Genomic DNA, 23,674 nt, shown 5'->3' with positions numbered 1-23,674 from the left:
CACCGAGTACAAGAGTTGGAACATCATGTTAGTGAGACCAGGCCTGGAAAATTGGGTGCAGTTCTGCTCATCATAATAGAAGAAGGATAAGAGGTTGCAGAGGAGATTCACGAGGATGTTGCTGGGACTCGAGGCCTTGAGCTATGAGAGAATGGATAGGCTGGGACGGTTTTCTCTGGAGCAAAGGAGGCTGATGGGTGAGTCTAAAACTAGAGCTCTATTCAGCACTCTTGTTATTGTTTTACCTTGTAGTACCTTACTGCACTATTGTATTTAATTGATTTGTACGGAAGAGAAGTTTTCCAATTGTACCTCAGTACATCTGACAATAATTAAAGAATTTACCAATTCAAAAGGGAACCAGAAGGGTAAGTGTTTTCCCCACACAGAGGGTGGTGGGTATGTATGCCAGATGAGGTGGAAGAGATGGGTAGAAAATTGCAACATACAAAAAAACATTTGGACAAATTCATGGATAGAAAAGGATGAGAGAGGTGTGGCCCAAATGCTGGCAATTGGGACTAGCTCAGGAATGTGCCTAGCTCAGCATAGACAAGATGCATCAAAGCACTTCTTTGCATGCTGTATAAGATAACCCAAAACCCATTAACCACCGATTTTTTGTACATCAATCTTCCAACCTACCTTGGCTTGGTAAAGCAAAGCTTTGCCTTTATCCAGCATCTGCCATAAAAAGAGACATATTAATAACAATCTTTACCCGTGGAAAGTCAGTACTGTAAGGATGCATCTGAATTACAATTCTAAAACTTAAGACATACTTTAACAACAAAAAAGCTGATTTGTGAAGCAGGTCAACAGGGACAGGAAGCCAGTCAGCCTCTGCCAATCTGCAAGTTCATGGCTAACTACTGTTGCTCCTTTTCTGGAAGACAGTTTCCCCAGTTTTAAAAAATGCCCTGTTCCCATTACTTCTCAAGTGCTCCAATTCTTTAAATCAAAAAACGGCAAAAACCAGATAAGTGATTACATTTACCTGGTTTAGACTTAGTGGTTTAATGGTTTAGACTTTAAATCAGAGGTACAAATACACCCTCCTTACCTCTGGATTCTCCAACAATAAACATCCCAGCTCATAACAAGCATAGGGCTGTATGTAGGCATTGTTCTGACGACTCAGCTCATCCTTTATGGCTAACTGGAAAAACTGAAGGCAAGAAAAGATAATACAGACTGTGTCACAGTACATTCATGGCAGCTTATGCCTGTAAGGAGAGGGGAATGGAATACCTTCTGATGCTGAGATGCCCAGTACTTCAATAGTAAGTTACTAATGTAGACTTGTAAAGATCCTTGTTTGCAATATAATTTTCCACCCCAAGCAAATCAACAGTGGAAGAATGAATGCAAACACACATTAGTTAAATAATAAAGCAGTAACTGAGCTAATTATTATACATGACTGACAATAAGTACTAGCATATTTTAGTAAACAATACATATTTTGTCATGCATTTCATATTGTAGTTAAGTACTTTTAGAATACAGGACAAACAATTCAGCATAATCAGAAGGCAATAGTTCTTTGAGGAACACAAGTAGAATTGTTAATACACACCTGCAGAGCACCATCTGTATTTCCTAGACATTTGTGTATTGCACCAAGGAGTAAGTGTTTTAACCCAACTGTTGATGGCTCATATATTTCCTGGCAAGCTGGATAGATAGGTGACACATTAGATATTCTATTACAGAAGAGGATTCACTGTAAATGTCAGACTTACAAATGCCAATATTAAAGAACAACAATGGAGAGGCAGGGAGAGAGGGAAGATATTCTTTCTCCCCCATGTTAGAAATATCTTGTACTAGAGGGTATAGCTTTAAGGTGGGGGAGGGGAAGTTTAAAGGAGATGAGCAGGCCAAGTTTGTTTTTTATTAAACAAAGACTGGTGAGTGTCTGGAATATGCTGCCAGGGGTGGTGGTTATTATTATTATTATTTTTATTTGCACAGCAATTATTTGTCAGTCTTTATGTGTAGTTTATTGTAAATTCTATTTTACCCTTCCCTGTAAATGCCTACAAACCAAAAAATAATCTTGAGCTTAAATATTCCCCTTATAGCTCTAAAGCAATGGAATTTAGACAGCATGTGATCTAATCAGTAGCAGGTCACATTTTAGTATGTATTGAAACTGTTCACATGGACAAGGGTGATTTTGTATTCATGCTTTTGACTTTAAACTCATAATGCACCTTGCTTGTGGAAATTTCAAAGGACTGAAAAACCCTTCTTACTCTATTTATGCCTCAGGACTAATATCGTAGAAAGCACTACCAGGAAGGGTTTAAACTAGATTGGGTGGGGGGGGGGGGTAACCCAAGAGTGAGGCATATAGGAGTTGATACAGAATTGAATGGAAAGCCGAGCACCTGGTCAGAAAATGGAGGGCTTCAATGGAAGGTACACACCATGACCTGTAACTGTAAGGAAGGAGAGGCAGAAGCAAAGTAATAGATACAATGGGATGGAAGGATTGAAGTGTGTTTGCAGTCACAGAGCCATAGAGCATCACCTCCCATTTATCTGTACGGAAATGCATTTGCAACTACTTGGTCCACTTCACTAATTGATCAAGATATGCTTGTAATCATCTTCACCATCAACAACACCTCCTAGTTTCAAGTCATCCACAAACTTGTCTATTTGCATCCAAATCAACAAGGATCCCAACTCAACTCCCTAGGGCATACCACTAGTCACTGCTCTCCATTCCAAGAAACAACTTCAACCACTACCCCTCTGCTTCCCACTTATGAGCTAATTTTGAATCCACCCAAGTAGCTCTCCCTGGATACCATGGGACACAATATTCCACACCAGCCTAAAATATAGGATCCGGTCGAAATCCTTGCTGGAGTCCAAATGAAAATATCTACAGACCTGGCCTTACCTACCTTTTTACGTACTTCTTCAAAAAACACTAACATTTTTGATGAGCATAATTCCCCACACAAAGCCATGCTGACCCTTATTCAGAATTTATCTATCCAAATGCTGGTAGATTCTGTCCCTCAGAACTCTCTCCAGTGATATTCCCACTACTGATGTCAGGCTGACTGGCCCATAGTTCCTTAACTTGTCCTCGCTACCTTTTTAAATAATGGAACAACATTAGCCTTCCATTTATCAGGAACTTCACCAGTGGAAAACAAAGAAGCAAATATCTCAAAATTGGCCTCTGCAATTTCCACTCTAGCTTCAAACAAAGTCCAAGGACACATTCAGTCAGACCCTAGGAATTTCTCCACCTTAATGCACTGTAGGCTGCAAATACCTCTTCCATGAATGTCTTCCAAAAACATCTCCAAATGTTTTCCTCATCTCTTAAGCAACTGTGATTTTCTCCTCAGTAAACACTGAGGAGAAATATTAAAATGTGTTGATCCCTGCAGCTCCAGACATGGATGGCCCTGTTCAGCTCTGAGGACCTACTTTCTCCCTAACCACCCTTTTACTCTTAACCTCACTCACTCCCTGTCTTTCCCTCCTGATTTCCCTCTTAAGAGCATTCATATTTTAATGCAAGGTGTATTAAGGGCAAGGACAATGAACAAAGCAAGGAATAGTACATTCAACAATGATATTCTGACCATTACAGAAACTGGGTTGACAGTTACAGGACTGGCTGTCTGATTTTCCAGGGTTTCGATATTTTAGAAGAGATGGAGAGAAAGGTAAAAGGTGGGGAGCAATTGCACTAATCAGAAGAAATATCACAGTTGTACTCATGGAGGGCTTATTCACTGAATTAATATGGGCAGAACTCAAAATATAGAACATCCAATCACTCTGATGGGATACTACAATCCCCTCTCCGCCCCCAGTAGCAACTGGAACACTGAGGAACAAATATGCAGGCATATTAGGAAAGATGCAAAACCACAGGATGTATAGTGGATGACTTCAACTTCCCCAATACAGACTGGGACCTTAGTGCAAGAGGGTTAGGCCTGGTAGAATTTGTAGGTGTATCCAAGAGTTTCTTAAAACAGTATGTAGACAGTCCAAAGAGAGGACAGCCCATTCTGCACCTGGTGTTTGGCAATGAACATGGCCAGATGACTTGCTTTTCAATGGGGGAACATTTAGCAAATAGTGATCACAACTCTAAGTTTTGAGATTGCTATGAATAAGGATAAGGGTGAATGTTGCAGGAAAATATTAAATAAAGCAAATTATAAGAGTATTATGTAGGTGCTAGGAAAAGTTAATTGGGAACAGCTGTTTTTGGGAAGTCCACAATTAATACATAGAGGGTGTTTAAAGGCCAACAGTACATAGTACAGAACAGGCACAGTGTGTTCCATTAAGAACAAAGATAGTAAGGTTAGGGAACCTTAGGTGACAAAGAAGGTTGTGAATTTAGTCAAGAAGTATTGGGAAGGATATGCAAGGTTTAGGAAGCTAAAATAGACAATGGCCCTTGAGGAATATAAAGGAGCCAAAAAGGAACTTAAGAAAGGAATCACGAAAAGCAGGATGGCCTTGAAAAGTAGGATTAAGGCAAATCATTTCCATACTTTTTGGGATTACCCTAAATTAAGTTTATATTGGAAAGGTATTCACAGAACATTAGTTAAGGTATTTAAGACTCAGATACCTCTGAACTTTGAGACTCTCTACTTGGGGCATGTATTGTTTTTGGAACAGAAGAAAGATATAAAGCTGCTGCAGGCCCTTTTAGCGGCAAGTAAGAAATCAATCACCAGAAAGTGGTTAAATCCAACATCACCTACATTAGAAGATTGGCATGAAATCATTTTGGAAATATTTAAAATGGAAAAGATGACCTACTCTCTGAGAATTCAAAAGGAAAAATTTTATCAAATTTGGAATAAGTGGATTGAATTTATAACCCCAGAGCGAGCAGATTTTAGAAGACTCTCCAAATGGTTTATACTGCTTGTCTCACCAACATAGTAATAGTGCTAATGTAAGCACCTTTGGCTCGAATGTTTACTGTTCTTTTTTTTTAATGTCGAATTAACACAAGTAAAGAAAAGATCTGGGGAAATTTTGGACCAGAAAGAAATGGACCAGAAGAGATACATGGAAATTAGTATTCAATCACTTATTAATATTTTTATAACAACTATTATCATTATTTAGTTTAATAGAGTGGAATTACAAATGCACATAAACATCTATTTGAGTGCCTAATTATTTTCTATATTATCTCAATGTGCGCTTGTGAATGTACAAATTAATATAGATTTACTCACATAAAAAATGCAAAAGGTTATATATGTAAAAAAAAATTGTGTATTACTTGTGAATACCTTATCCAAATAAAAATAAAAGAAAAGTAGGATTAAAGAAAGTTCTAAAACACACTAGGTATACACATAACTGGGGAGAAGGTACCACTGAAGAATAAAGGAGGGAGCATATTCTTGGAGGAGGAGAACATGGGAAAAGTCATAAATGAGTATTGCTTTGGTATCTACCAAGGACAAGAATGTGAAGGAATGGGAGATCAGTAACATGCTTATTTGCTCGGCCATTTAGAGATTAGGAAAGAGGTGATGCTGGGTCTCTTGAAGAACAGTAAAATGGATAAATCCCCAGGGGTTGAATAGATAATACCCCAGGTTATTGCAGAGTGAAGAGATGAGATTATAGAGGTTTTGACCGAGATCTCTGTGACCTCTCTAGCCACAGGCAAGCTGCTGGATGATGGGAGAGTAATTAATGGTTCACTATTCAAGAAGGGAAATGGGGATAATCCTGGAAATTATAGACCAGTGAATCTCACATTAGTGGTAAGGAAGCTATTGGAGAGGATGCTTTGGGATAGGATTTATGAGCAACTGGAAAAACCAAGCCTAATTAGGGACAATCAGCATGGTTCTACCACTGAGTGTGCAACAAAAAACCTTAAGGAAACACAAAGTACCAGAGGAATGTGACATTGATACAATTGGTTGGACTGGACTTTATTGTGAGAAGTTTTGGGCCCCTTAACCCAAGAGAGGATGTGCTGGCATTGGAAAAGGTCCAGAGGAGGTTCGCGAGAATGATCCGGGAAATGAAATGAGGAGTGTTTGATGGCTCTGAGAATGTACTTTCTAGAGTTTAGAAGAATGAAGGGGGAATATTATTGAAACCTGTTGAATATTGAAAGATCCAGATGGAGTGTATGAAGAATGCTTCCTTTAGTGGGGGAGTCTAGGACCAGAAGATACAGCCTCAAAAAAGGTCAACCCTTTAAAACAGAGCTGAAGAGTAATTTCTTTAGCTAGAGAATGGCAAATCTGTGGAATTCATTGCCACTGATGGTTGAGGCCAAACCACTGAGTATATTCAAAGCAGAGTTTAATAGTTTCTTGATTAGTAAGGGTGTTGAAGTTAATGGGGAGAAGGCAAGAGAGTGGGGTTAAGATGGATAATACATCAGCTATGATGGAATGGAGGAGTAGAAATGGCCCAATTCTGCTCCTATGCCTTATGGTCTAATGGTCAAAAAGATGGACAAGATGGGCAAGATGAAGACAGATCAGAAATTGGACAATTCCATAGAACTGAGGGCTATGCATGACAAAGCTATGTTGGTGCAGTTGGCTACCTTGATTCATTCGTTGAAGATTGGAAGGGGAACAGTTACCAAGAGCTTTCCACAAATAAAGCACTTCTATGACAGCAAGCACACACAAATCTTTCGTGGGCTTCTCTTTCTGAAACCTTTCAGCCTATACAAAATAACAAGAAAAAAACATATTCAAAGAAAGAAATAATTTTCTTTGTGGTTATAAATGACAATAGATTATACCAGTAAAAACAAAAAATATTCAAAATACTGAGGATAAAATTATATACCGGATGAAGTCATCAACCTTGCGATAGAAATTGTCTGTCTGTCTGTCTCTCTCTCTCTCTCTCTCTCCACAGATACTACCTGACCTGCTGAGTACTTCCAGAATTTCCAATATTGCTTGTTTTTAAGACTCAGTTTATCACCACAAAAAAATACTTCACCTTATCTGGATTTGTTTAGTGATTCTAAAACTAATTTAGTCAGCTACATCATAGTTAATTAGTTAATACTGACCAGAGAGGAATTCACGGTAAGGTGTAATTGCGGGAAAGTCTGCAAGAACATCAGAGGGCTCAAGATACACCAGAGCAGGTCTAGATGTGAATCAATGGTGACCCAAGTGTAGCGCACGGACTTAGTGTCCGGTGAGACGAAGGAGAATTCCAGCCAGGAAGCACCCTACAGAGCTGAAGATCTCTCTGCTCTTGAGTTGCCTCAGCACCAAACAACAGACCTAGTGAGTTCCTCTTCGGCTACCCCAATCCATTAGTCAAGGAAAGACAGGATCAAATGGCCTAGATCATTAGACAACGTCGCCTGGATGCAGTTCAATGACGATCTAGACGGCATCCTGGAATTTGCCTTAGCAGGTCCAGTACACAGAAAGATCAACTCACTCACAGCCATAGCGTACAATCCAGCTAAGGAACAATTTGGCTCAATGGAGCAGAGAAGTCAGCCCGAGTTACCATGGCAACCAAATAGGAGGGAAACGGAGATTCGTCGCTCGAGGGGCAAATTAAAGGCACTCAACAAGAGGTTTAAAGCCAGCTCACCGGCCGAAAAAGAAGGTATCAAGGACTTAACTAGTATGCTGCGGGAAAAGCTGTGCAAACTCCGGAGGGCGGAACATCTGCGACAGCAAAGAAGGAAGAAAGAGTAAAGGCAAGCGCAGTTTGTGAGAGATCCATTCAGCTTCACCGGGACTCTTCTTAGCCAACAAAGATCTGGTGTACTATCCAGCTCGAAGCCAGAGGTAGAGGAGTTCCTGCGGGAGGCACACAGTGACCCACGGAGGGGTCAGGGACTAGGAACCAATCGGGCTGTGCGCAGACCGGAAAATCCATCAATCGAGCTGAATGTGAAGGAGCCTACATGGCAGGAAATCCAGGACATCATCCGGAAAGCTAAAGCATCAGCTGCCCCAGGCCCAAGCGGCATACCTTATAAGGTGTTTAAGAAATGCCCAAAACCTCTTCGAAGGCTGTGGAGGGTCATGAGAAAGATCTGGGCCAAAGGTACTATTCCATCAAGTTGGAAATTGACAGAGGGATGCTTTATTCCAAAGGAAGAGGTTTCTTCCACAATTGCCCAGTTTAGGACAATTTCTCTCCTGGATGTGAAATGTAAGATTTTCTTTTCTGTGCTCGCAAGAAGGCTGACTTCTTACATGACGCAGAACCACTATATCAACACATCCATCCAGAAAGGCAGTATTCCAGGCATTTCGAGGTGTCTGGAACACACCTCAATGATTAGCCATCTGATCCGTGAGGCCAAGAAGAAAAAGGGCGACCTAACAGTTGTCTGGTTAGACCTTGCGAACGCCTACGGGTCTATTCCACATGACCTCATCCTAGAAGGACTCGACCACTACTACATCCCAGTGGCTATACGAGACATGATCACCAGCTACCTAGGAGGATTCAAATTCAGATTTACATCAGCCCATTTCACAACTAGTTGGCAGGACCTCCAGAAGGGGATTCCAACAGAGTGCACTGTCTCTCCCATCCTATTTATTATGGGAATGAACCTCCTATTATCAGCAGCAGAAGATGTAACCAGCAGCCCGACGCTGAAGTCGGGCATCATTCAGCTGGCTCTACGAGGGCTCATGGACGACATCACTATAACAACTGTGTCACATGTCCAAGCAAGATGGGTATTGGAAACCCTGGATAACGTAGCCACTTGGGCTAGGATGTCCCTCAAGGCCAAGAAGTCCAGGTGCATGGTGATCAGAAAGGGCAAAGTTAATAGCAAGTTTAGCCTCCAAGTTCAGGGTGAGGTCATCCCTTCCATCGAAGATAACCCAATAAAATGCTTGAAGAAGTGGTTTAATGTGTCATTGACAAATGGGGCCAATGTCACCAATGCTGTGAAGCAGAAAGACGAATGGCTGCGGAAGATGGACAAATCCGGACTTCCAGGTAAATTCAAGACCTGGCTGTACCAATATGGCATTCTGCCTAGGCTTCTCTGGCTCTTCACACTTTATGAGTTCCCCATGACTGCCGTAGAGGGCATCCAGAGGAAAACCAACAAGCATCTGCGGAGATGGTTGGGAGTTCCCCCAAGCTTCTCTTCAGTGGGCCTCTACATTCGTTCTGGGCAACTGCAGCTTTCCCTGTCATCTGTTGTGGAGGAATTCAAGGTGGCAAAATGCAGAGCCTTATTAAGCTTGAGAGATTCCAATGACGTCTTGGTAAAGCAAGCAGGCGTTACAACCAGATCTGGGCGCAAGTGGGCTGCCAACGAAGCTGTAGAGGAGGCAATGTGTTCTCTGAAGCTGCGAGATATCATCGGCAACCCCTGCGTCAGGCGGCAAGGCCTCAGCTCAGTTCACTTCCAGCAGTGGAGAAACACAAGTATAAGGAACAGATGAGACATGGTACAGGCAGAAGTACGGAACTGTGAGGAAGAGAAGCAGATGTCAGTGGAACAAGGGTTCCAGGGTGCCTGGATAAAGTGGGATCTGCCTAAGCGCAAGATCTCATGGGCAGAGTTATGGAGACTGGAGCCCTTCAGTATTTCCTTCCTCTTGCAATCCCTGTATGACACCCTTCCTTCACCATTACATTTGTACACAGGGGGATGAGAGAGGACCCAAACTGTAAGCTCTGTGGTCAAGAGGGGACACTGGCTCATATACTGTCCAGGTGCAAAACCGCTCTAACTCAAGGATGGTATAGGTGGCGCCATGATAAGGTGCTTCTGGCTCTTGCTGACACACTAGAGCGGAAGAGACGCAAGACGAGGACAGCTGGCACAGATTTGAGGAAGGCCATCACCTTCAAAGAGGGAGCTAGGCCTTTCGTAACCAAACAACCAAAGCCCAATCTGCTGCTAACGGCCAGGTCCTGGGAGATGAGGGTCGACATGGGAAGGAGGTTGCAGTTCCCGGATGTGGTGCACACAACTCTACGTCCGGACATTGTACTGTCATCAACCAAAGACAAGAAAATAATTCTGGTTGAGCTGACTATGCCGTGGGAGGAAGGATGGGAAGAGGCCCACGAGAGAAAGGCCTTGAAGAACCAGCCTTTAGTGCAGGAGTGTAAAGACAAGGGATGGCAGATATGGTTGTTCCCTGTGGAGATCGGCTGCAGAGGTTTCCCAGCCAAATTAGCATGGCAGTTGTTGTCAGATCTGGGCCTGGACGAAAGGAGTGAAAAACAAGAGGCAGAACGAGCCTCTTGTTGGATTTGAAGTAGGCGAGAGGAGGGGAGGGGAGCTGGAAGCCAGGAGCAGATGGGCAGTGATTTGGCCACCACTGCCAGCTCACCAACTGGAGAATGTCGTGGTTAAGGGTCGAAACACTCTGTGAAAGTTGGAAACCACCTGATAACATCTGCTCCTGGCTGAAGGCTATGGTTACCTTATAAGGTAACTGGAGAATGCACCCTAACAGGTATATGTAACAAGTGGTTACAGCAATACAACAAGACTAACAGTCCGAAAACTTTTCAATCACCACCTAAGCAGTTGCAGAATTTAAATTCAGTTAATCAAATGCATTTGAGATTAAGAAGCTAAAAATCAGTATTGGTGAACATAAGTTGTCATAAAAACCCATCTGCTTCACTAATGTCCATTCCTTCTGGGCTTCAAATGAAGTTGATTTTTAACTGTCCTGTGAAATTATTTATCAACAACAAATGATCTGAACCATTTGACATTGCTCTTCCATGGCTGTGGAACACATCCCCTGCAATGTGCTGTCACTGGTACTACACTTTATAATGCCATATTAGTTCAAGTTCATTGTTATCTTAGGCATACAAGCATACAAAGTATAAATACCATGAAAAATACCTTGTTGCAGCAGCAGCATGGTGGCATACAAGTTAAGGACAAACACAAGTTAACAAATATAATATAAAATTGTATGTAACCTATACATGAGCAAAGCAATTAACAGGAATGCAACAGAGAGCGCAATACTGTTAAGGTTTCTCAGGTCAGTTCAAGAACCCAATGCAATGTATCTGACACATCATTAAATATCAAGTTCAAATTATTAACTCACCTTTCGGAAGGAAAACTGCTCTATTTGATTATTCTTCCTTTTGAAAAGCCGTTGGACCTCTACAAATGCTTCTTGTGACTTGTCAGTCTCACCTGTTGCTCCCTGGCAAACTACCAAAAAAAAAAGGTACCTTACATAAATCAAGATTTTTGGACTTTATTGGATTAAATTCATTGCAGAACAAAAGATCAAATAAAACAATGGTGCAAGAGAATTGCACAAGCAATAAGTTTAAAAAATAATTCTTATGATTTATATTAATGCTCACTGCAGAGTCAATCAAAATTTATGAAGTTGTAAATACTGCTTCTCAGTCTTCAGGTCCCTGGGTCCACCTAGAAAGATTCTATCAAACTTTTTTCATTTTGAAAAATATCTCATTTATTTTCACAAAAATCCTTTGCTGAAATTGTGGAGAACTGCTGGTTCAGTGCAAATAGAAGTGAAAGGAATACATAGAAATAAAGAAATGCTACTAGCAAAGTTAATGAGCTTGAAAGCATAAGTCCCAAGGAACTGCATCCCAGCTTTGAAAGAGGTGATCATGGAGTGGAAGGTCCTAATAGCTTCCAAAATTTTTCTTATTCTGGAATTTTTTTTGTAGGACCATGAGGCAGATGTGTGTGGGCAGAGAGAAGACACGTAACTGATTACCTATTTTGGTTTCTTACTCAAAGAAAATGGGACAGCTTCCTACGGTGGTAACCAAATGTATCCAATGTACAGCTAAGACAACCAGTTACTTTAATTTGCTTATGACACCACTTTCAGCCTATTGGGTCCCTGGTGACTGCCAGCTGAAACAAGCTCATTAGTGCCAGCTTCCCCCACCTCCATATCACCCTGTAGTTCTGCAATTTCCTTTCATGTGCTCACGAACTACTGTTTCTTAATAACCTAACCAGTACATCCTAGGGATGTGCAAGAAAACTCTAGCAGCCAGTGGAAACCTTTCTAGAATGTGCAGACACCAATCACTGCATCTGAGATCAATGTCGAATCACACTCTCCTGGACAAATAGCAGAAGAGCTTCCCAATGTAGAAAGTGTATGTAACAGTATATACAACAATAGTGTGAGAAACACTGCAACTCATGAAGCATCAGTGGAGAGAGGAAAACAATGTTGACAACATTTCAGCAAAGCATATTTTGTCATTTGTTTAAGCACCAGTTTAATATCGATGATATTCTTGTGGACCTGCCGACGGGGGCGGGGGGGGTGGGGGGAGTGGTGGTGTTTAAGTTCAACAGTGTCTGACAGGGAATGAGGAAAGGTGCAGCTGACTCATATTGTTTCATATCGTTTCCGCGCGGCCCAATAGCACATGCTCGTGGCCCGGTGGTTGGGGACCACTGACCTAACCTTTCCACCCACAGACATTTCTTTTTGCTTTCTTCCTAGTCCCATATCTTGAAGTTTGTTTTATCAATAACGTTTGCAAAGAAAGATCATTAGCAAGAATCAGATGTGGCATGATCAGAGTACTTTCTGCAGTTTACTTTTACTGCAGGTTTCCAGCACACTGTGACTGGGTCTTGCTCAGTTCTACTTGATCATTGCTGCAATAAATCATAGGACAAAAAATTCAGGAACTTCTGGTAAGGCAGACACAAGTAGATGCCCAGTCAAATACAAGTTCACTCTCATGGGAAAGGATACCGATCAGATAAGAACTGAGGCATTGGACATGTTTGCTCAGAGATAACCATCAATTTCATCAGTTTAGCTACTGGGCCAGGGCAGACTTTGTCAGAATTTCCAACCACAGAAGAGGTATTCATTGTATTAGCTGGCAATCCACTCTGAGTTGCCACACTAAATGCACCAAGTCGCTACAGTGAGTCAAACAGTTATTCCCTATCAACTTCAAAACGCTAGGTGGGGTGAAAAATTGGAATTTAAGTTAAATAATTAAACAATGGTGATGAACAGTAACACTCTTCATCCTCCTGCACAGAATTCTTCAGGATTGAACTGAAGTCCAATTTTGCATGGCATCAGAGTATACATTTGAGTTTTTCCATTGAGTAGTCAGTCCTCCACTGATTTCTGCCAACTTTATCCTTTTGTCGTCCCTTAACAGCCAGAATTTCCAGTGAGATGCCCTCTTTTGCAAACCTGCTGCTAATAGCAAGGACACCATCTTGACTTTTTAAGATGAGTCTTCTAAAAGCTCCACTTTCACCTATCACTCCACTCAGTCATAAGAGAGACGATACTATTTCAGGTGAATTCTAAAGGGTGGGGCTTACCCTTGCAAGTCTAAGAAAGTATTACTGACTTGGTAAGATCAAATTTTTACCAAAAAATGTCTCAAAAGGAAGCAAGAAAACTAACTGCTGTAGGAACTCACCAGGTCAGGCAGCACCTGTGGAGGCAGAGGGATGGCTGACATTTCGGGTTGACACCCTGCATTCCAGATTGTTTAATGTCATTTCCAATCAACAAGTGTAAAGGAGAACAAAATAATTCTTACTCCAGATCCAATGCAGAACAAAAAAAACACAAGCTTACATACATAAGACTGATTCTATGTCCATAGTGTGATGCTAGGACCAGTGTGTCTCTACGTAAGGTGACTCTGACAGGAAATGATGAAGTATTTGTGGTGGGGGTTGTGGAGGGATGGTTTAGTGGATGGATGTGTTGATCAGCCTTACTGCTTGGGAAAAGTAACTGTTTTTGAGTCCGGTGGTCTTGGCATAGATTCTACATAGCCTCTTCCGTGTGGGACAAACAGTCCACAAGCAGGGTGGTGAGAATCCTTCATGATGTTACTGGCCCTTTCCCAGCATCTTTCTGTATATATGTCTTTGATGGAGGGTAGGTTGGTAGTGTTAATGCATTGGTAGTTTTGATTACCTATTATAGAGTCTTCCTGTCTGCTGCAGTGCATTTTCTGTAACATTCAGTGATGCAGCATGTTAGGATGCACTCTTCTGCACACATATTAGAAGGACACAAGTATAGATGTGCAGAGTCCAGCTCTCTTCAGTCTCCTCAGAAAGCAGAGGCATTGGTGAGTTTTCCTGCTTGTGTAGGATGTGCTCTGGGACCATAACAGGTGGTGCAAGATGTGCACTCTCAGGAGTTTGAAATAGCTCACAGTTTCCACTGCTGTGCTGCCAATGTAAAGAGGGTGCGAGTGGTGCACATTCTCCTGAAGTTGATAACCATCTCCTTTGTCTTGATGACACTGGAAAAGAATTATTTGCCTGGCACTAGGCCTCAAGTTCTTCCACCTCTTCTATGTAGGCTGCTTCATCGTTGCTGGCAATGAGCCTCAGCACTGCCTTGTCATAGGTCAGTGGTCCCCAACCGCTGGGCCGCAAAGCATGTGCTACCGGGCCGCGAGGAAATGATATGATTTGGCGATATGAGTCAGCTGCACCTTTTCTCATTCCTTGTCACGCTCTGTTGAGCCATTACGCATCTGAGGTCATTACCCGCGCGTCATCCGTGTCAGCACAGGAAGGAGATCAACTCCTTAAGCTTGCAAATGACGGCGGGCTGAAAAGTATGTTTGACTTAACATCTCTGCCGGCATTCTGGATCAAAGACAAGGCTAATTATCCTGAGATAGCCACGAAAGCACTGTAAACGTTGCTTCCATTTCCAACATCATATCTCTGCAAAGCGGAGATTTCTGCAATGAATGCAACGAAAACTAAATTGCAGAATAGACTGGACATAAGGGACCCCGTTCGAGTATCGCTGTCTCCCATCACCCCTCAATAGGACTGTCTTGTTGCAGGAAAACAAGCCCAGGGCTCCCACTGATTCAGCGATATTGGTGTGTTGCAATGATTTTAATATGTGCTGTGTGTTTAATATCCAAACGTTACTTAAAATGTTATGATGCTATTGACTTATATAACCATATAATAATTACAGCACGGAAACAGGCCATCTCTGCCCTTCTAGTCCGTGCCGAACGCTACTCTCACCTAGTCCCACTGACCCGCACTCAGCCCACAACCCTCCATTCCTTTCTTGTCCATATACCTATCCAATTTTTCTATAAATGATAATATTGAACCTGTTTCTGCTATTTCTACTGGAAGTTCGTTCAACACTTCAAGCTCCCCTGATAATTGACTTATCACTATGTTCATGCGAGGAAAATATGCGCTGTGTTTAATATTAAATTCGTTAGATAAACCCTTTTAGAAATGAAATTGAGTGTATTAGCCACTTATCACCGATATTCTGGTCGTGATTAACAGGCCCCCTCCCCCCCAACAGAATCGCCAAAAACGATTTGCAGAAAAAAAATCGGCAGGTACACGCATGCGCAATGGTGCCCACTCAAGGCTTCATAGTCATTGTAGTCTTTCTCTGGGTAAACACAACATAATTGACTGCTACTCTTGGCGTTGGCAACCCTACCACCCTACCCCGCCCCCCGGGTCGGCCGGTCCGCAAGAATATTGTCAATATTAAACCGGTCTGCAGTGCAAAAAAGGTTGGGGACCCCTGTCATAGGTGAACTTGACAACGTGATTACTCGGATGTTTGGCCATGCAGTCACTTGTGAGCAGAGTGTACGGCAATGGGCTCAGCACCAGCTCTGGGGGTGGGGGGATCAGCCGTGTTGAGGAGAGTGGGGATGTAGAAGCAGTGGTGTATCTAACTACCAGAGGTCTGTTGGTTAGGAAATCCACCATCCAGTTGCACAGTGGTGAATTAAGACCGAGGAGTAAGAGTTTCATCAGGGTCCAGTGAAACAATTTCTCCCCCGCCACCACCCGAGTTCCTCCAGCATCAACAGTCTCTTCAGGATTTTTCCAAGAAACGTCACTGGTGCTGGACACTCCAGAAGCATCTTCAAAGAAAAGCGATTCATTTTCTGTACTTATCTTGTTGAAAAGGGAGCAATTAGCAACATTCTGCATCCATCCACCAAAATGGTAGGACCAGGTGCCTTTCATGTTTAAAACCTGCCAAGACCATTTTAAGTATGCAGATACATTGATTAAATTATAATCCCTAAATTATTTTTAAAACCTTTGAAAACACGGATTATATACAAAAGAGCAGATGAATCAGGTAAAGACTAAAATGAGTTAATTGATTATGTTACTTTTCACGCAAGTATTCTGGATCTGAATAATACAGCAAATTGATGGCTGTATTAATCAACATACAGAATTACAATTGCAAGATGTATTTGGTTCTTTTTTTAAAAAAAATTGCAAAATTGCACAAACCTGCAGTCAAATATGCATAATAGCACTGGGACCACCTGGACTCATTTTTAAGTCGTGCAAAAGACTTGTAGGCATCCTTGAAATTCATTTCAATCATGGTACACCAACCTGAAAATAGGCAAGCAACTTTTAGAACATAATGTTAGACCTAGTTCAATCACAGCTCTTAATCCGATGCTTCACGATTACAAATTATTAAATATATTGTAAAGCTACATTAGACCACACGAAAGGAGGGCATGTCCATCACTAAGGACACTCACCATCTGGGACATGCCCTCTTCTGATTATTACCATCAAGGTGGTGGTACAGGACCTTGAAGATCCATACTCAACAATTCAGAAACAGCTTCTTCTCCTCTGGCATTAGATTTCTGAATGGTCCATGAACTCATGAACACTACCTCGTCATCCCTTTTTTTCACTATTTAATTATTTTGTATGTCATAGTTATTTTATGTCTTGCACAGTACTGATGCTGCAAAACAACAAATTTCACAACACGTCAGTGATAATAAACCTGATTCCAATTCCAGTTCTGACATCTTTCAAGTCATAAACCACTTCCTAAATTAAAATAATTTTCTTTGTTAACTTTAATTCCAAACTTGTGTCACTTGGAATACCGCCCATAATCCAGATAATTTCATCCCTCCCAAAACAGCAACACTAAAAATCACCCAGTAATTCAGAATACAAGTGTTATAAAAGTGCAAGTCAGTTCCAGGTATGAATACTATGGTCTTAAAAACAATATACAGTAGTCTTGGTTTATGCAGATATAGTGGAGAGTAGGTCATAAATGGACAGGGTAGTGTGGCAGCACAGCAGTTAGCGTATCTGTTTACAGCACCAGCAATCACTGATTAGGGTTCAATTCCCACTGCTGCCAATAAAGAGTTTGTATGTTCTCCCTGTAACCGAGTGGATTTCCTCCCGCATTCCAATGATGTATGATTAGGGTTAGTGAGATGTGGGCATTCTGTGTTGGGGCCAGAAGCATTGCGACACTTGTGGGCTACCCAACTCAATCCTCACTAATCAGATTTGATGCAAACTACTCATTTTACTGCATGTTTCAATGTACAAGAGACAAATGAAGTTAATCTTTATTTTCAATCATGCAGAATAAATGGTGCCTATCAGACTTGGAAACAAACAAGAATCCTGGAAGATAAAACACTTACCTATCTCATACAGACACACATGTTGGATTTCTCGCTGATCTACAGCAAGCTCCAATGCAGTTTGAAATGACATCAAGGCACTGTTAATTTTACACTACAGAAGAAACAAGACAATGTTTTATAAATTAAGCATCTTAAAAGACACTCTTTCAATATAAAAGGATTGATGTAGGGTTTTGACTAGAAACAAACAATTCCTTTCCTCACTCAGAACCACAGATGGTGCTCAACCTGCTGAGTTCCTCCAGTAGATCGTTTACTGCTATAACAATTTCACCTCCTTTTTTAATACTGCTTATGGGCAGAGCAATAGTATAGCATCCAGTGTGACACTTTACAGTGCCAGCGATCAGGGTTCAATTCATGCCACTGTCCGAAAGGACTTTGTTGTACGTTCTCCCCGTCACTGCATTCACACAATCCAAACACATATGATTAGGATTAGTAAATTGTGGGAATGCTACGCTGATGTCACTGACACAAATAAAGCATTTCACTGTATGCTTTGATGCATGTGACAAATAACGTAATCTGTTTTTACACTAACATCTTCTGTTGTTACACTAACATCTCATCCATTTCCTTACACATCCTATAGCACCATGAAGTTTACATTTTTACTACAGTAAAAATCCCACTAGAGCATTATCAAACAAATTTTGACACCCAGAAACAAAGACAATCAAGATCTTGGTCACAGGTAAATGTTAAGAGCATCAGATGAGGGTGTAAGAGATTGTCAGCATTGTTCTGAAGTCCAAAAACAGTTGCGAATAAAGAGATTGGTATCAATAACACATGACACGTGTACACGATTCAGCACCCAGGACCCAGGCATGAGTCAATTACACCCAGTGCAACAGTGCACCTGGTGTACAGGAGACCAGCCATGTCATTAACTGGGAAATGCCCTAGAATATTTTCCAAACATCCAGGCTATGGCACAGCTAACACCAATCCAATGTCATAGAAAGTATGAAAAATGAGTTGGCTAGTCAGTTCATCGAACCTGTGTCCTCCTCCAGGTTGTACATGATGAAGTAGCCTACTCCTATTGCTGTATGCTGTGTCCTTTCATTTGTTTACTTGTCACTTTACTTTCTCTCTCTCTCTATCATGCACCAACAGCTTTAAGAAATAATGATAGTGACTATTTTACTGCGTAGGATTAATCAAGTCGTTAACGTCACCCAAAAAGGGGAAGCAAATTAAAGAGAAAGGGAGGATGAACCTGGAAGACATCACAAAATAGTTTATCTGGAACTTGCTCCCACAGGGAATGGTGGAGGCTTCTTTATGGTAAAGAGTAATCAGGGAGAAAGGAACAGGGCCTTGTTTAGATAATTAAGTGGAGTATAATAGCATTTCAAATAGTCTGATAAGCCACTTGTTTTTGCATTGTATTATTTTGCATAATCCCTATAAAGTGCTCCAAATTTGAAAATATGTAGTTCACTAATATTTGATCAAAATAAAATTCTCACACAAGGTTAAAATTCTAGTTGAAATAGATAAGAATTCAATGCAAAATAAAGAAACCAGGCAGCAATTTTAGGTCAGACAGATAAAATTGCTCAAAAAAAGAAGATGACTACAAAGGGATGAAAGAAAACATGGTGACTTGGGTTCAATCCTGACCTCTGGGTGCTCTCTGTGTGCAACATGAAGGTTCTCTCTCTGGCTTCTTTCCACGTCCCAAAGACACACAGTTGATTGGTAAATTGTCGTTAGTGTGTAACTGAGTAACACAACTTGGGGTGAGAAAAGTCTGTGGGAATGTGGGGAGAATAAAATGGAATCAGTGTAAATGGGTGGCTGATGCTCTTGGTGGGTTAAAGGACAGGTTTCCATGAGGTACTGCTCCAGGATTTTAAATAGTCCTTTGGGTACATCAAGGGGAGCAAACACATCAAAAAATGGACAGGCTTGCAAATCTTTGGCTCCTTATAGACATTGTATTATTTGTAGGAAGAGGTGCAGTCAACGTTTCAGGCCGAGACCCTTCGTCAGGACTAACTGAAGGAAGAGTGAGTAAGGGATTTGAAAGTTGGAGTGGGAGGGGGAGATCCAAAATGATAGGAGAAGACAGGAGGGGGAGGGATGGAGCCAAGAGCTGGACAGGTGATTGGCAAAAGGGATACGAGAGAATCATGGGACAGGAGGTCCGGGAAGAAAGACAAGGGGGGGGGGACCCAGAGGATGGGCAAGAAGTATATTCAGAGGGACAGAGGGAGAAAAAGGAGAGTGAGAGAAAGAATGTGTGCATAAAAATGAGTAACAGATGGGGTACGAGGGGGAGGTGGGGCCTTAGCGGAAGTTAGAGAAGTCGATGTTCATGCCATCAGGTTGGAGGCTACCCAGACGGAATATAAGGTGCTGTTCCTCCAACCTGAGTGTGGCTTCATCTTTACAGTAGAGGAGGCCGTGGATAGACATGTCAGAATGGGAATGGGATGTGGAATTAAAATGTGTGGCCACTGGGAGATCCTGTTTTCTCTGGCGGACAGAGCGTAGATGTTCAGCAAAGCGGTCTCCCAGTCTGCGTCGGGTCTCGCCAATATATAAAAGACCACATCCGGAGCACCGGACGCAGTATATCACCCCAGTCGACTCACAGGTGAAGTGTTGCCTCACCTGGAAGGACTGTTTGGGGCCCTGAATGGTGGTAAGGGAGGAAGTGTAAGGGCATGTGTAGCACTTGTTCCGCTTACACGGATAAGTGCCAGGAGGGAGATCAGTGGGGAGGGATGGGGGGGACGAATGGACAAGGGAGTTGTACAGGGAGCAATCCCTGCGGAATGCGGGGGGGGAGGGGGAGGGAAAGATGTGCTTAGTGGTGGGATCCCGTTGGGGGTGGCGGAAGTTACGGAGAATAATATGTTGGACCCGGAGGCTGGTGGGGTGGTAGGTGAGGACCAGGGGAACCCTATTCCTAGTGGGGTGGCGGGAGGATGGAGTGAGAGCAGATGTACATGAAATGGGGGAGATGCATTTAAGAGCAGAGTTGATAGTGGAGGAAGGGAAGCCCCTTTCTTTAAAAAAGGAAGACATCTCCCTTGTCCTAGAATGAAAAGCCTCATCCCGAGAGCAGATGCGGCGGAGACGGAGGAATTGCGAGAAGGGGATGGCGTTTTTGCAAGAGACAGGGTGAGAAGAGGAATAGTCCAGATAGCTGTGAGAGTCAGTAGGCTTATAGTAGACATCAGTGGATAAGCTGTCTCCAGAGACAGAAAGATCTAGAAAGGCAGGCATAGCTTGGATTCCAGAAGGAAGGTCTCAAAGCTCTACGCTTCTTTTTGGATTCCAGACCTAATCAGTTCCCCTCTACCACCACTCTGCTCCGTCTAGCGGAATTAGTCCTTACTCTTTGTTTCTCCTTATAATTTCTCCTTTGGCTCCTCCCACTTCCTCCAAACTAAAGGTGTAGCTATGGGCACCCGTATGGGTCCTAACTATGCCTGCCTTTTCGTTGGGTTTGTGGAACAATCTATGTTCCGTGCCTATTCTGGTATCTGTCCCCCACTTTTCCTTCGCTACATCGACGACTGCATTGGCGCTGCTTCCTGCACGCATGCAGAACTCGTTGACTTTATTAACTTTGCCTCCAACTTTCACCCTGCCCTCAAGTTTACCTGGTCCATTTCCGACACCTCCCTCCCCTTTCTAGATCTTTCTGTCTCTGTCTCTGGAGACAGCTTATCCACTGATGTCTACTATAAGCCTACTGACTCTCACAGCTATCTGGACTATTCCTCTTCTCACCGTCTCTTGCAAAAACACCATCCCCTTCTCGCAATTCCTCCGTCTCCGCCGCATCTGCTCTCAGGATGAGGCTTTTCATTCTAGGACAAGGGAGATGTCTTCCTTTTTTAAAGAAAGGGGCTTCCCTTCCTCCACTATCAACTCTGCTCTTAAATGCATCTCCCCCATTTCATGTACATCTGCTCTCACTCCATCCTCCCGCCACCCCCCTAGGAATAGGGTTCCCCTGGTCCTCACCTACCACCCCACCAGCCTCCGGGTCCAACATATTATTCTCCGTAACTTCCGCCACCTCCAACGGGATCCCACCACTAAGCACATCTTTCCCTCCCCCCCTCTCTCTGCATTCCGCAGGGATCGCTCCCTACACAACTCCCTTGTCCATTCGTCCCCCCCATCCCTCCCCACTGATCTCCCTCCTGGCACTTATCCGTGTAAGCGGAACAAGTGCTACACATGCCCTTACACTTCCTCCCTTACCACCATTCAGGGCCCCAAACAGTCCTTCCAGGTGAGGCAACACTTCACCTGTGAGTCGACTGGGGTGATATACTGCGTCCGGTGCTCCCGATGTGGCCTTTTATATATTGGCGAGACCCGACGCAGACTGGGAGACCGCTTTGCTGAACATCTACGCTCTGTCTGCCAGAGAAAACAGGATCTCCCAGTGGCCACACATTTTAATTCCACATCCCATTCCCATTCTGACATGTCTATCCACGGCCTCCTCTACTGTAAAGATGAAGCCACACTCAGGTTGGAGGAACAACACCTTATATTCCGTCTGGGTAGCCTCCAACCTGATGGCATGAACATCGACTTCTCTAACTTCCGCTAAGGCCCCACCTCCCCCTCGTACCCCATCTGTTACTCATTTTTATGCACACATTCTTTCTCTCACTCTCCTTTTTATCCCTCTGTCCCTCTGAATATACTTCTTGCCCATCCTCTGGGTCCCCCCCCCCCCCATGTCTTTCTTCCCGGATCTCCTGTCCCATGATCCTCTCGTATCCCCTTTTGCCTATCGCCTGTCCAGCTCTTGGCTCTATCCCTCCCCCTCCTGTCTTCTCCTATCATTTTGGATCTCCCCCTCCCCCTCCAACTTTCAAATCCCTTACTCACTCTTCCTTCAGTTAGTCCTGACGAAGGGTCTCGGCCTGAAACGTCGACTGCACCTCTTCCTACAGATGCTGCTTGGCCTGCTGCGTTCACCAGCAACTTTGATGTGTGTTGCTTGAATTTCCAGCATCTGCAGAATTCCTGTTGATTGTATTATTTGTATTCTTTTGAAGCACCTGAATATAAAACAGAAATACCTCCAATCGTTGAATCCGTCCCTTGAAAAAAAGGAACAACGATGAGTCTGGATAAATGGCTTCCTTTGTCTTCAGGATGTCCTTGGCTTCTCTCAGACCAGCTTGGGCATCTGTGCCATCCAAAGCAAAGAACGGACGCACAACTGTGTGGTACCACAACAAGGCTAACCTGAAGAGAAGAGCAGCAGAACAGAAACGCAATGTTATGACTAGTGCACTCCCTGAGTACTCTGCAGTCCCATACAGGGATGGTTTCTTCAGGCTACCCTATACCTGGTGTGAGATCTGCAGTGGCATTATTTGGGGCACTATAAGACAGTAAGTCATTAGAAGCAAAATTAGCCCATTCAGATCATCGAATCTGCTCCACTATTCGATCATAGCTGATTTATTTTCCCTCAAACCCCCTTCTCCTGTCTTCTCCCTGCAACCTTTGAACCCTTACTAATCAAGAACTTATCAACCCCCACTTTACGACTTGGTCTCCATAGCCGTTTGGAGGCATAATCAAAACTAAAAATACTGGAAGTGCTCAATAGGTCTGGCAGAATACAAGAGGTTAGTGAATTGTGCTAAGGAAAAAATTCTAAGGGACAGGACTTATCAACATTTGGAAAGGCAGAGTTTCATTATGGATACACAACTTGGCTTTATTTTGGGAATATCTGTCTCAGTAATTTGATTGAAATTCCTCAAATATGTAGTTACACTTATTGATCAGAGGAGTGCAGTGAATGTCTATATGGACACAAGACCTTTGACAAGATCCTGCAGGTAGGCTGGTCATAGAGTCATATAGCACAGGAACAGGCCCTTTGGCCCAAATAGTCCATGATGACCAAGTTCCCATTTAAGATAGTCCCATTTGGTCTGACAGTTTATATATCCTGGGGCAAAATGGTAAAGTAGAACTAAAATCAGCTTTGTGATAGGAGAGAGGATGATGGAGAAGGAATGCTTTTTTTGATTTTAAGGCTGGTGTAATGGTGTACCATTAGATTCATGCTGGAACCTTTCATGTTTCTGTGCTTTAGTGATGTGGAAGTGAACAGCATGAGAGATAGATCAAATGCTAACATGAAAATTAGGTGTCATAGGTAGCG

The 23,674-nt window shown here is 42.8% G+C and overlaps 1 protein-coding gene across 6 annotated transcripts in view; it reads right to left on the bottom strand.

Moving 5' to 3' along the window:
* ttc39c (tetratricopeptide repeat domain 39C) overlaps positions 1-23,674 on the bottom strand; it is a 187,097-nt gene that overhangs the window by 111,335 nt on the left and 52,088 nt on the right. For all 6 annotated transcript variants that reach the window (XM_072257499.1, XM_072257489.1, XM_072257478.1 and 3 more), the window contains 8 exons: positions 22,572-22,740; positions 17,494-17,587; positions 16,307-16,414; positions 11,094-11,203; positions 6,593-6,716; positions 1,580-1,677; positions 1,064-1,168; positions 646-684 (listed from right to left, as the gene is read on the bottom strand). In XM_072257499.1, coding sequence (XP_072113600.1) covers positions 646-684; positions 1,064-1,168; positions 1,580-1,677; positions 6,593-6,716; positions 11,094-11,203; positions 16,307-16,414; positions 17,494-17,587; positions 22,572-22,740 — 847 coding nt within the window. The remainder of the gene's footprint in view (positions 1-645; positions 685-1,063; positions 1,169-1,579; positions 1,678-6,592; positions 6,717-11,093; positions 11,204-16,306; positions 16,415-17,493; positions 17,588-22,571; positions 22,741-23,674) is intronic.

This window comes from Mobula birostris, chromosome 1 (assembly GCF_030028105.1).
Source record: "Mobula birostris isolate sMobBir1 chromosome 1, sMobBir1.hap1, whole genome shotgun sequence".
Lineage (NCBI taxonomy): Eukaryota > Metazoa > Chordata > Chondrichthyes > Myliobatiformes > Myliobatidae > Mobula > Mobula birostris.
The sequence above is the reverse complement of the archived record's forward strand: the minus strand, read 5'-3'. Positions and strand labels throughout refer to the sequence as shown.